Source organism: Sitophilus oryzae, unplaced genomic scaffold (assembly GCF_002938485.1).
Source record: "Sitophilus oryzae breed Bouriz unplaced genomic scaffold, Soryzae_2.0 scaffold_1616_pilon_pilon, whole genome shotgun sequence".
NCBI lineage: Eukaryota > Metazoa > Arthropoda > Insecta > Coleoptera > Curculionidae > Sitophilus > Sitophilus oryzae.
In genome coordinates, this window is record NW_022146299.1 from 320,846 (window position 1) to 335,105 (window position 14,260).

General features: G+C 34.5%; 1 protein-coding gene across 1 annotated transcript; it reads right to left on the minus strand.

Annotated features, from left to right (window-relative positions):
• Positions 1 to 1,253: 1,253 nt before the first annotated feature.
• Positions 1,254 to 14,254, minus strand: LOC115880144 (fibronectin type-III domain-containing protein 3a-like; the record flags this gene model as incomplete). The annotated part of the gene is given in 12 exon segments (XM_030897271.1): positions 1,254 to 1,352; positions 2,101 to 2,273; positions 3,284 to 3,411; positions 4,077 to 4,253; positions 7,169 to 7,244; positions 7,247 to 7,304; positions 7,306 to 7,387; positions 10,343 to 10,555; positions 12,159 to 12,322; positions 12,527 to 12,730; positions 13,092 to 13,257; positions 14,232 to 14,254. Coding segments are annotated over 12 exon segments (1,563 nt in total), but the record flags the coding sequence as incomplete, so codon positions are not given.
• Positions 14,255 to 14,260: the final 6 nt, after the last annotated feature.

Consider the following 14,260-nt stretch of genomic DNA (forward strand, 5'->3'; position numbering starts at 1 on the left):
TGCCGTATTGAAGACCAGTTCTAAAACATTTATTTGACCGTAGTAATTGCTAGTAAAATCGTTTGCTTAAAAGGACACAATTCAGTTTAAACTAATTTTTTTTTTTTTTTTTAATAAATAAATAATTTTGGCAACTTGACATTTTTATAGCAGAGTTACAACCGAATCAGCGGTGGGCCTTAAATTCGTTAGCGAATAAACCACGGTCACGTAATCCAAAGCACTGGTATCACTTTACAGCCCTTCACCGCATTCATAAATGCGGGATAACATACTTCCGTTACCTTACAGAATTGTTCTTCAAAATCTCTGCTGGCGTAATGAGTGCTTCGTAGTTCGTCCCATGATGATATCCTTGTGCCCAGAGACAGTTGGTGTCCGTTATTTTACCTCACGATAATCATCGTTCCACGAAATCCCCGACAGATTATTATTAGGTACCGTACGCCGTAAAGTCGATCGCTGTTTTATTTTTCGTCGTACCGCGGCAGCAGCAATAATAATTTTAAGTGGTTAACCTTTTCGGATCTGCATTGTGGTCGACGGAGGCCGGTCCGGCGTGGTGTTCCCGTCAAGGGAAAGAGCTTAACAGCGAGATGGTTAATGTAGGGGCACTCGTACAGATTGGCGAACTGACCGGTAAGCGACACCGTCATATTATGTGGCATTGTCAGGCGTAATTGAAGCCGTCTTTGAGATAGAGTTATACAGACAGCTTTGAACGCCAAGCGTGAGAAGCGCCGATTGCTGATTTATTTCATACCGTCTGACAGCGTAGTTTTCTGCTCTGTCTACAACGTGTCAATTTATGTTCGGCTACTGCACCATTGTTTTGCAATTTAAATTCCATCTCGACATATTGCCAAAAATACAGTGATATGATGAAGACCAAAATAACAGGTTACGTTGGTCAATAAAAATATTATCGAGTTTAATACAGACATGTTCAGCGAAGTACAGAGCGCGCGCGTCGAAAATTGTTGAATCAGTGATATTTTACGTAAGATTGATATTCTATTTCTTTTTCTAGCGGTTTCATCTCTTCATATGCCTATAATATATTTGACGATTACCGAACAACTTTGCATGATGTTAAAGAGATCTTCGAAGTTCAGGTATAAGTTATTTATGGACTCATCAGCAGCTCTTTGCCATGTATTGCTCTTCACTACTTAATAATCCTTGTTTCTTTAAATCCTTTCATCTGACTTCAGTCGACTGTCTGAAAGTCGAAGAAATGGAAAGGTGGTCGACTACAGGGCATTTTTGGCTGGAATAATAAATTCTGTGAAATCGTACACCTGTTTCCCTCTTTGTTTTTCGATTAGCAGTCGACTGGAGTCGGGATTAGTCTGAAAAGAAGTTTAAATTTAAGGTAAAGTAAGTTATAAGTAGTGAGGAGCTAATGCAAGGCCAAAACAACTTGATGAGTCCCTTAAATAAACTATAGCTGGACTCCGAGCTGTCTTTATTTTTTAATTATACCAAAAAGTTGTTCAGTGTCGCCAATTATATTATAAGAATATATTGCTAGTACGGCATTTACACAGTGAGTGGAAAGTGAAGCCATAGAAAAGAAATAGGAATATCGATCTTGCATAAATCTATGCTTTTGGTTCAACAGGATTTTCGTGCGCACGCGCCAATAAAACGATCTGGTTTGTCTACTTCATCGCTGAACGCTGTCACCTGCCCGCGCACTATTTTATACTCGAAATATTAGTAACGTATAATATATTATTTTTTTATTGGTAATGGCATTATTTCAACCTGTTATTTTAGATGTTCATCATATCTATCCGTTTCTTGTTTTTGTTTAAATATGTCAGAGATTAAATTTAAATTTATAAGTAATGGTGCGAATAGTCAGACGCTAACTTGATTTACGTGGTAGATATAAACTTAGAAAACTACTTCTATTGGTTAGTATGAAATAAACCAACTAATCGAGAAGCACTTCTCACGCTTGCGTAGTTCAAAGCTGTTGAACGAAAAGGACCGACTTATGTGGATTTTGTATAGCTCCATCTCAAAAATTTGGCTTCAATTTCGGTTCCTTACTAGCAATATATTCTTACCATATATTTGAGTGTCGCTTACCAGTTCTAGTTCATAATCTATTACGGGTGCCCCGCCATTATAATCAGGTTCTGCCCATCTCACTGTTAAAGCATCCGCTCTAGCTTTTCCCACTAATTTGGGAGTACCACACTTCCCTGGACCTATGGCCTCCGTCGTTACAGTACACGGATCCGAAGGACAACTCTGGCCACCTAAAATTGATATTATATATTCAGTACGACAAAAAAATATCTAAAACAGTCTGATCAAAAACTTTTACATCGTACGGTACGTACGGTACCTAATAATAATCTGTCAAGGACGATTTCAACAAAAGACGTCAATTATCTGTGAATTAAAATCACAGACACTAACTGTCTCTGTCTACAAGGATCATATCATAGGACAGACTTCTAAGATTCCTACAAACGCTCAGTATACACTATTTATATGGGAATGATGTTTTTAGAGAACAATTCTGTATGGAATCCGGCAAGGAGTATGACCTATCCACATTTATGAGATACTCAGTTGAAGAGGAAGAACAATGGAAGTCAATGTATAAGTGATACCAATTAAACTTTTAGTTACGTAACCGTGGACATATTCGGCACCGGGCTAACTGGAATTTAAATTTACCGCTGAGGATTCAGTTGGTAGCTCTGCTGTAAAAAATGTCAAGTTGTCACATTTAATTATTTATTTCCTGACATTTATTTTACGTATTACAAATTTTTGGTTTAAATGAATTGTGATGTGATACTTTAAGCTTAAACATTTTTTACTAGCAGACCTTGCAGTCAAATAAATGTTTTTTTAGAACTTCTTTTAGTGTTAAGTGTACCAGATAACTTAATAGCCGTTGCAAACAACTCATCGCAACCTTATTAGAGTATTTAGAACGGGAAAGCGGTAGTAATGGCCCTTTATATCCCTTAAGTGCTGTTAAGGAGGTGAGTTTTGTTGATGTAAATAATAACTGTTTATGTATTTATAATTAATTTATTTTTGTTTTCTAAAATATTTTGATTAAAAGAAAATATGTATAAAAGTGGGCAACGCTGTGCCGGTCAAGCTTAATCACGCGACTAAAAGTTTATTTGGTAATTAATATATTCTACGCTTGATCCATTTAACGGACAATAGCTCCTCTATTAAGGATGGGGCATTGAATTTTTTTAAATACCGCATATTATTTTGTATTTATTATTTTAATACATACCAGATGATGCACAGCTAACTCTCAATTGGTATGTCGTTCCTGGCGTTAACCTATCGCAAACAGCTTCCGTTTCCGAACCACTATAAACTTGTTCGTACCCGCTACCAGAATTGACTTCTAAGATATAACTAACAAGACAAAATAATATAATTAATAAATATACGAAATCCAAATAGCTGGAGACAACTGTGGACAATGCTGGTTCCGTATTCCACTGAGAAACGTCATTAATTATTCCAGTGATGATAATTATTCAAGTCAAGTCATAGATAAAGGAAATAAGTTTATATTGGAAAGTGCCCATAAGGACAATGTAAATACTATTTGGCGCTACTCTTCCAACGGTCGCTCTCCAAAGCTTTTGATAATTTCGGAGCGGTTCAGCTTTTTCCGGAATTATGTTGTAATTAAAATGTAAAATTATGTTTAAATTAAACTCACAAGATAGAATTAAAATTAAACACTTTTCGGTATTTTTTTCAATGAGGGCAGTTTAAATTTTGAAAGATTTTATAATTTTTGAAGATTCTGACTTTGACAAGAGAAAATTATTTCTGTTCTTGTTTACGGTTGTTCTTAGCAACCACTATATCAGTGCCAGATCCCGTACAACGTATGCACCCCAAAATAATAATCATAAGTTTTGGCGGAAAGCCGAGCATTCCATTCTATACTTGTTTCCTTTATCTATGAGTCAAGTGAAGTTTAAATAATAACAAATATGTCAGTTAAAATGTCAAACAAAAGTGTCAAACATCTGGGGCCATAATTTAGGATTTTATTAGGTACTTACTGAGTGATTTCAGCTCCACCAGTGTTATGAGGTGGTTCCCATTTTAATCTAAACGAATACGCATGTATCCTGCCCTTGACTACAGGTTTAGAGGGCCTATCCGGTCTATCAGGTTTGGTCCTAAAAGTAACTTCTTCGGACCATGGTGACGTCCCACCCTCGTTATTAGCTTTTAACCTGAAATTTAAATTGTTTATTAATATACATGGTTCAGCAATAGTGCGTCGGGCATCTGTAGCTCTTAGAATAAAAAAAATTTTGAATTTTGTTTACAGCCCCGTTCTCAGAACGTTGTATCTGTGGTTGTATTGTCGCTGGCGACACAGTTTGGCATTTTAAACAACCAATGAGAGCTGTGGTAAATTTAAAATTGACAGCTGTTTGAATTTTGCAAATACGTTTAAAATAAAGTATACGGAGGGTACCGCTTAAATTCCTGTCCCGATGTTGAAGGATGGCTATAGAATTTCAATGCATTTCCTACATAAGTCTATCCTTGTGTTGTAGGAGGTTTGACTAAACAAGGATGAACATATGTCTTGAAACCATTCGACTCGATTTTCTGTCCTCCTTCAATACTGGGACGTAAATCCTCTCGTTGCTCTTATGGGGAGGCCGTCGTATATTTTATTTAAACGTATTTGGAATTTTGTATAAATCTGATTGGTTCCCTTGACGTGTCGCTGGCGACAGACGAAGTTCTGAGAACGGAGAGCTTAAGTGCAAACCTAAAGTATGTATATTTAAGGAAAATATTTTAATTTCTACCGGGAGGCTCAAAAAAGTGTGAGTGGATCGGGATGATTTTTTTTAAATGGGACACCCTGTGTATTATTGCATTTTTGGCTTTCTTTCAGACCACTTTACATAATCCTAAGATATGAGTAAATATATACAGGGTGTCCCAGAAATAAGTGCAAATATTTTTAGGGGTGGTAGTTCTCGATAAAAGAAACATATTTTCCCTTTATCGTTTTTCAAATAAGTCCAAAATAACGGAGTTATTTTACTTTGAAAATTTCCAAAAAAAAATATTATTTGCTAAAATTTTGAAAACCACTGGATCTTTTCTGAATTTTCTTTCTTGTAAATTTAATCTAATACCTATTTTGTTGCCATATTATCAAGAAATTATGTTTTTAACTAAAAACTAAAAAAATTTCCAAAAAAATTTTCAAAAAATATCGAATTTTCAAATTTTTTTTTTGCGAAAAAAACCTCATAGGCGTGTTTCTGGGGTTGAACTATACTACCAGTTAAAATATTTGCACTTATTTCTGGGACACCCTGTATAGATAATATTTCGGTAGTTTCAGAGATATTAATAAATAAATAAAAAATATAATTTTTTAGGCTTTCTTAAAAAAATTATTAAAAATACAAGAACTGTCCTGAACTCAACCTATTTACTTTAGATTGTCTGTACTTACTTTCCTATAAATATCGTATTCTTAAATCACACAGGGTGTTCAAAATTCTACGCCAAACTTTCGAAAATATAAAATAATTTTTCTTGTTTTTTTTTAACGTGGAACACCCTGTAGATTATTTCTTTATTAGACGGAGAATTATGAAATGAACATTTTTTGCATTTAAAGTATTTCAAAATTTTTAACGGTTTCGCAGATACTCGCGGTATTATTTCACATTACTCTTTCAACGGCAAAAATACGAGTGAAATATCATTGGGTGGCTTTGATATAGTAAACGCCACGAATGTTTGGGGAGTGATTCATCGGTCGCTACCATGTGAACTAATCTCTTCAAGGTCACATAAAACTTAATTCCAGTGCCGTGGTGTTTCAAGTCATATAATAATCAATATATAATCTGTTGTAATTTGTTGTTTTAACTGTCAAAGTCTTGTCAAAACCTTTGAATAAGAAGACTAAGGAAGGAGCATAATGCTATCCATGTATTCATGCATGGTGGGCGGAAAAAGCGCCATAAAAGCACTCTAGGGTGGGGATCCTTGACAGTTCTGTTTGACGATTCATTTGACACATTTGAATTTGATTTGCAATTTTGTGGATTTGTCAGTCTTTACGGAGCTTATTTTATGTTATTTATTATTTATTCTACTACTGATAGTTGTATAAAGGTAGTAAATCTAGATGGAAATTGTGGCAGAACTTAAATTAACAGTGACCTATCGCGATTTATCGAAAAAGAAAAGTAAGTGACTATATAATATACATACGTGTAGTAAACCGATCATTTATGAAATTCACTTAAATTAACTAAATTATATATTTTTCTTGCATTTTAGCTTTTATTTATTACTTGTCAAAGAATTTAGATACGTTAATTTGACTTACCTGCTCTAGTAGCGTATCGGATGTTTGTGTTAATAAATACTTATTATAACTTATCTATTTTTATTAGAATTATATATTTTTATAACAATTTTAATAACCACCAACATTTATTCACAACGTAACATAAAACAACAAATTATTGAGTCTACCCTACGTCTACCCTACATCATAGTTTTACATTTTTTAAATAAAATTAGAACGACACTGATAAACTGGAATTTAAGTCGGCCATATTTGAGGCCCATCGCGGTGTACCTAAGATTTTTGATATGCTCCTTCCTTAGTCTTCTTATTCAAAGGTCAAAACATATATTTGGTTATAAATATAAAATGGAATGCCCCATTGGTCGCACTGCAAGCACACCAATGGACTAACGCACAAAAACGAATCAAAGAAACGCGATATAGTATCGTCTTTGTCAATCACGCTGACATTTTAGAAAAAGTAGGAGAAGCGCAGACAAATGATTAAACCGGGCCTTTAAAAACCTACGTCTGCGGTAAAAATTTACGTTTTTAATGTAAAAATGATAGTGCGCGTGTCGATTCTAACTTCATCAAGCGATGAATCACTCCCAAACATTCGTGGCGTTTACTCTAAAAATTTACTGTAGAAAATGCCATATGAAATATAACACCGAGAATGTCGAATATCTACAATATTCCTTAATGTGTATATACCCAGATAGTTACCTGTAAATACCCATTTACGTCAAAACTGCTTTAAATTGAATATATACTAAATTATGACGGCTAAAACATACAAATCCCTACCTAAAAGTATAATCACTGTAACAGCTAAGTCTCTGGCAGATGTAGTACGTCTCCCGTCCGTTGTAAACGTTCATGGGCCGTACTTGGTTTTGGGATCGTTCATTTGAAGCACGAACTCGTCATCTTTAGGCCGGTGGTTTCCATTTCAAGTGAAGCGTTGAGACGGTGGCCTCTATCAGTGTCGGAGCATCGGGTTGAGCTGGCGGGTTCTCTGTGGTTCTGAAAAAACATCAAATTATTCAAATAATTACATGCAACTATCTTTGGCTGCGGTAGACAATTAATTCCGCGCCATTTTTCATCCGTAAATTTTTTACTCCAGCCCGCCAACGGAGAAAGATCGTACGATAACGGACGTTTTGACACTTTTTTGACAATTTTAATCTAACCTTAATAAAAATAGAATAGTACAAGAGCTAGCACCATCAGGAAAACAAGAATTTTAAAAAAGCTGGTTCTTTAATATATCTTTTATTCTCCTGACCAAAGTGCGAGCCGTCTGGCTGCCGGTAGACTACTGCGCATCACATCTGTACAGGGTATCCCATTTTCTTGTGTTTTATGAGATTTCTCGTTTATGAGTAGAGATACAATAACGCGATTTTCAGACTACCTTGCTACCTTTTTATGAAACTAAATATGCTACACATAGGTTGGTCCTAGCCTCCTTACTTCCTGAAATCCAGGGCGAATTTGCGATGCGCAGTAGTAAACAGCTGTTTAATACAGATATGATGCGCAGGAGTGAACGCGCAGCTAGACGGTCCGCACTCTGTTCAGGAGAGCATAGCAAAATATATATTAAAGAACCAGCTTTCTTAAAATTCTGTCTCGAAAACGTTGCTAGCTCTTAGAGTATATACAGTGTGACCCACTCAAGACCGGGCACCCTCCATAAAATCTGTGTTTATAGTCCGATTTTGATGATTTTTTTTTCAAATATAAAGTTTCAAAAAATGTACTTTAGGGCTCAATGTCATGTTATTTCACAAAAAACAAGGCCTACTTAATAAAGTTTTTGTGGTGAAAATTTGCAAAATCATATTAGCGATTTTTTTTCAAAAAAGTTGAGTACACCCCTACATTCGGCATCCCCCAAAACAGTTCTGTACCAAATTTCGTTTAAAAATATTAATTATTAATAATTTTGCAGTTAAATTAAATAATTCCCTATTTTTGCCAATTTAACGATGAGTTATCAAGTAACCCTTTGAAAAACAATCCACGACAACGAGTTTTATTACAAACAATGATAAACATACTACAAGCAACACAATAACCGATTAATAAGTTAAACATATTCAAATAATTCTAGTTGCTTCTACCAGCCCTCCATTCAGTTCAATACATTTGTCGCATTTTTTTCTTAGATTAACAGTTACATTCCTAAGCTGCTGTGGTGTAATATTTGCAGAAGCCTCTGTAACTCTAATACGTAATTCATCTACAGATTGAGGTCTAGACTTGTAAACTTGTTGCTTTAAGAAACCCCAAAGAAAGAAATCAAGGGGTGTTAGGTCCGGGGATCTCGGTGGCCACCAATTAGCGGGCTATTTCGACCTATCCACTTATTTTCAAAATTTTCATTTAACCATTCCCTGACAACTGCCGCGTTATGCACAGGTGATCCGTCCAATTGAAATTTTAAATTCAAACGGGTTTGGCATGGTAAATTATGTATTGCATCCCAAAAGTCATTAATCAGAAAATTCAAAAACGTTGGACTATTCAAATTTCTCTCAAAAAAATATGGACCAATGATTCTATCATCAAGTATGCCACACCACACATTTAATTTCTGAGAATACTGTCTTCTTGTATTGATCACCCATTCAGGGTTTTCGACTGCCCAGAATCGCGAATTTTGAGAGGATACTACTCCGTTTGTACTAAATGTTGCCTCATCACTAAATAAAATTTCTTTTAAGAAATTTCTATTATTTAAATACTCTGCTTGAGCCCATAAGCAGAATTCTAATCGTCTAACATCATCTCCGTTTTCCAAAGTGTGTAAAATCTTTGGTTTAAAGGGTTTAACTTTATTAGTTCGCAAACATCTCCTAATATTTTCCCTTGGTATATCCAAATCAACACTGGCGCCTCTAATGCTTGCACGAGGATTGTTACGAAAATATTCTAATATTTCCTCATTCCGCCTATTTATTCGATGTTCCGGCCTTCTGTTTTTTAGTAAGTATTTTGACACACAACCAGTTTCATTAAAAACTCTATTTATTCGTTGAACCGTGCTTCTACTTACTGCAGGTCTGTCGGGATGTCTGTTGTTAAATTCTCTGGCAGCTTCTCCTGCTTGAAGATAGTTATCACCCACTAAACGAATAATTTCAATTTTATCCCTAATATTTAATTGTTCCATAATGCAAATAATATTTCTTGATACAACACTTTTCTGCGTGCTATTAAATTAATATTCAATTCTACGCTGCAAGAATTGACAGCTAATAAAACCCATTGTTGTGGATTGTTTTTTTCAAGGGTTACGTGATAACTCATCGTTAAATTGGCAAAAATAGGGAATTATTTAATTTAACTGCAGAATTATTAATAATTAATATTTTTAAACGAAATTTGGTACAGAACTGTTTTGGGGGATGCCGAATGTAGGGGTGTACTCAAATTTTTTGAAAAAAAATCGCTAATATGATTCTGCAAATTTTTCACCACAAAACTTTATTAAGTAGGCCTTGTTTTTTGTGAAATAACATGACGGGGTATCCGTGAGAAGGGAAACGATATTCTCTCGATGTTTTTCGTAAAAAATTAGAGGACGCGTCCCATCAATAAAAATTCGACAAATTTGCAAGTAGCCAATAAAATGAGTGGGCGGAGCGATTTGCGGTGACGTACTCGTCAAGTCGACGTATAAAATATATTGCTGTTTATTTAAATGTTTTTTTGTCCGCATTCCTTTCATATACACAGATCCAGCAGACGCACTTTATATCCGATGAACGGAGGCATAAAAATGTAATAAATTAAAAAACTGCGTAATTTTCTAACCAATCAAAGTTTTTAAATTCAGCCAATAACATTAATATCGCTTCATCCTATCGTCGGACAACGGATGCATGAAAATCAAGTTTAAGTTGAAATATATAAAGACAATGGAATTTTAGTATTAGTTAACTTATTATTTGTTTATTTGTTATTTACCTGTAAGTTACAGTGTCAGAGTAAGCACTCTTTCCCACCTCGTTCACTACAGCTAATCTAAACCTATAGGCAGTGGCGGGTAGCAGTTTTTGCAGATTGAACTGCGTCTTTCCCCTACTTTTATGGATCTCTTCGAATTCGCCTCCTTTTCCAGCATCGTATTCTAGGCTATAGAAGAGTATTCTAGCTCCATTGTCGTTTACTTGGTTCCACCTTAAAGAAAATTAAAAAACATCATCTAGGTTGGGTATGAAAATTACTAAATTGATAATTTTAAATTAATTATAGATTAATTTATGACTTATAAGCGATACCAATTAAACTTTTAGTTACGTAATCGAGGGCACCATTTTTAAATTCATTGTTGCCAACCATGGGTATATTCAACACCGGGTTGACTAACTGAAATTTAAATTTTCCGCAGGGGATTCAGGTGGTAGCTCAGCTGTAAAAAATTATATCAAGTTGCCACATTTATGTATTTATTTTCTGACATTGTCATTCGTTTTGATACTTTAGTTTTGTATTACGAGTTTTTGGTTTAAATGAATTGTGTTGTGATACTTTAAGTTGAAATATTTTTACTAGCAGATCTTGCAGTCGAAAACTGTCCTTTTTAGAACCTCTTTTAGTGCGAAGTGTACAAGATAGCTTAATAGCCGTTGCAAACAATTCATCTTAACCTAATTAGAATATTTTGAACGGGAAAGCGGTAGTAATGGCTCTTTATATCCCTTAAGTGCTGTTAAGGAGGTGAGTTTTGTTGATGTAAATAATAATTGTTTATATATTTATAATTAATTTATTTTTATTTCCTTATATTTTAATTAGGTAAAAGAAAATATGTAAAAGTGGGCAACGCTGTGCCGGTCAAACTTAATCACGTGACTAAAAGTTTATTTGGTCTGATATATCTTTGTTTTATTTCTTACTGAAGTAATATAAGTTTTTATTAGTCTTGGTTGCTCTAACCATAAAAATAGAGTCATAAGTCCCTTGTTACATTATTAACGGGAATTAAGATGCCATAATTCCTTCTAGCTTTTATAGGTAACAACCAAGAACGGCAAATTAATAGGATTGCTCATCCTCATAAGACGTATGTTCGCCTCTTCCCGTGCTTCAGCTGACAGTTGTGACGTCATTGTAGTCCTTGTCGTGATAGTGTGTATTATTATTTGCCTATGGTAAACTTATAAAAATAACAGCTGAGAAATTTTGAGTTAATTATTTTGTCAATTTCAAATGCGAAAAAGGTGATTTTACAGTTTTTAGAGCTATAATAATATAGAGTGTATAAATACGTTCATTTTGTGTTGTGGATTGTGACTAAGTGCTTACTAAGTGCCTACGATTATTGTTTATTAATTATTTTATAGCAAAATATGGAAGTACTCTAAAAAGAATGCCTGCAAAAGGTGATGCTAGGAACTGCTGTTCTTAAAAATGTATTATCCGAGTATTTAATACGATTTATACAGTTAATTTTCTATACTGCATACACATAAGGTGTTTAAATAAATAAACTAAATAATGAACGTTTTACATCCGGCAACCAATAATACACACGCTATCATAACCAGGACTACAATGACGTCACAAAGCGAGGAGTTTTTGCATGCACCTGGCAAACATTTTGGCTGAATGAGCAGTCCTATTAACAACCATCAAATACAATAGAGATTCCGAGTAATAATATAAAATGAAAATGGACACTCATCAAACTACTCTAATAACTTATTTATGTCATTAATGCCACCACGATAATTTATTTTGACTTATTGTTTCTGTTTAAAAAAATCTTAGTGATGTATACCTGAGTTGTAATGAATTCTTAGTCTTGGCTCCTAGTTTTGGCGGCAAGGGCTGGTCAGGTTCACAGGCCGGCGTTACGAATTTCACAGGGTCAGTGGCGTATCCTTGCAATTCGTCCAAATGTACTTGCAAACATACAGAGTATTCTTGGCCAGGTTTTAAATCCTAACAAGACAAAAATATCGAATTAAATAATTAAAGAGCTTATTGTAATAACATGATCAAGTCACTCAACCATATATCAATGTTATTAACTAGTAACTAGTGTTTTTCTTGCCTTTTATCCAACAAATTTATTAGATAAATACTTAGCAAGTTAAACTAAATTAACTCCGTCAGTGCGTTTGAGCTCTATAACGACTCACTTACTTGTATTCTACAGGAATGCGAGGATCCGTTGTAAATTGACTTGAATTTCATCTCCCTACTTTTGTCGCTCAGCAACACCTCGTACCGCAAATCCGTTTCGGATATGTCGATCTCGTTGGTGCCGCTGTCGTTGCTTACGGATTCGGACAGGTGCAGCGGGGGCGCCCACTGCAATAAGGCACTACGGGAACTTAGTTCTAAAACCTGAAAAACATACTGTAATTACGGCTCTGGTGCACAATAGATCCCCACGCATTTAACACTTTTTTGGGATTTGTTTGCAAGATTATCTTAAATTGAACATTTTTAAGCAAAAAAATTGTTGGATGAATGTGTTTTATCTTTAAAAAGCGGCAAAAAACGTATTTTAGGTGCAGGCGACGGACAGTAAATATGTAAAAAAGACTCAAAGGATTTATCAAGACTCTTTTGAATTTATAAATCAGGTCTCTGTGGGAAGAATGGACGCCTTTTTTAAATGCTAATTTTCCAAAATTAATAACTGGAAATTTGCAATTTGTGTACTCCTCTACCGATATCATCATAAATACAAAGAATTTTTAACCTTTGGTGCTTGCACTGATGACAAAACATCCGTTACCACCTGTACGGAATCTTCCTCATCAGGCACACTGCTCTCTTCTCCATCTTCGCTCGTACCTACACTATTCATACCCTTATCTTTCGTTGACCCTGTAGGACTCCGTTTGAGGCCGTTGACTAAATCTTTTCTGAAATATAACAATTTTTATAAAAAAAACAACTATTGTTATGATCAATAATTTCAATATTGAATAATTAATAATTCAATTTTTTATTTGAAAATATCTTACTTCCAGAACAATTTAAAAAAATAAGTTGGCGCACATGATCGCCAACCGGTTGGACGTCAATTTTAAGATATACCGGATGCGTCGATATATAAAGAGGCTCACCTCTATAACTTTTTTATTTTTTTAGATAAAAAATCGAGATTTGGTATATGACATAAATTAGGATTGATTGACGTATTCATTGTTTTTTGTCACTTCCTGTTTCACCGGATATGACTACTACTTTTGATTTTTAAATTGTACCCTAGGTGTTTTGTTGCTTTATTCGATAGAAAATGACACTCTGAATAGAATGACATATCATATGTCAACTTTTGATATTTTCGAATATGGTTTAGTAAAAAAAAAATAACGAGGGTGCCATTTAAAAATCAAAAGTTGTAGTCATTTCCGGTGAAACAGGAAGAGGCCAAAAAAAATTGAATGCTTCAATCAATCCTAATTTATGTATGTCATATACTAACATACCAAATATCGTTTTTTTATCTGGTAAAATAAAAAAGTTATAGGGTTATACTCTTTTGAGAAGCACCCGGTATACAAAAAAGAAAATGGCATCAAAACATCTATCTTGTCTATTAGACTAAAGCTAGGTCTACATCTAACGTTTTACCTGGCAGTTTAGCTTGTCAGGTAAAACTGTCTAGAAAACTGTGTGTGACGACAGTTCTCAAGACGGTCATTCTCCAAGGCGAAGAAGTTAATTTAGTTCATAACTACGCACAAGGTTTTACTTGACACGTTTGGACTGGTCAGGCAAGACTGACAGGTAAAACATTGTGTGTAAAGGGGTCATTAGAACTTAAACTAATAAAATATTATATTATACCATACTTTTATATTTAACGAATTTTTGGAAAATCATTATTTACCTAGGTGATAATTCTGGCCCTTTTTGATG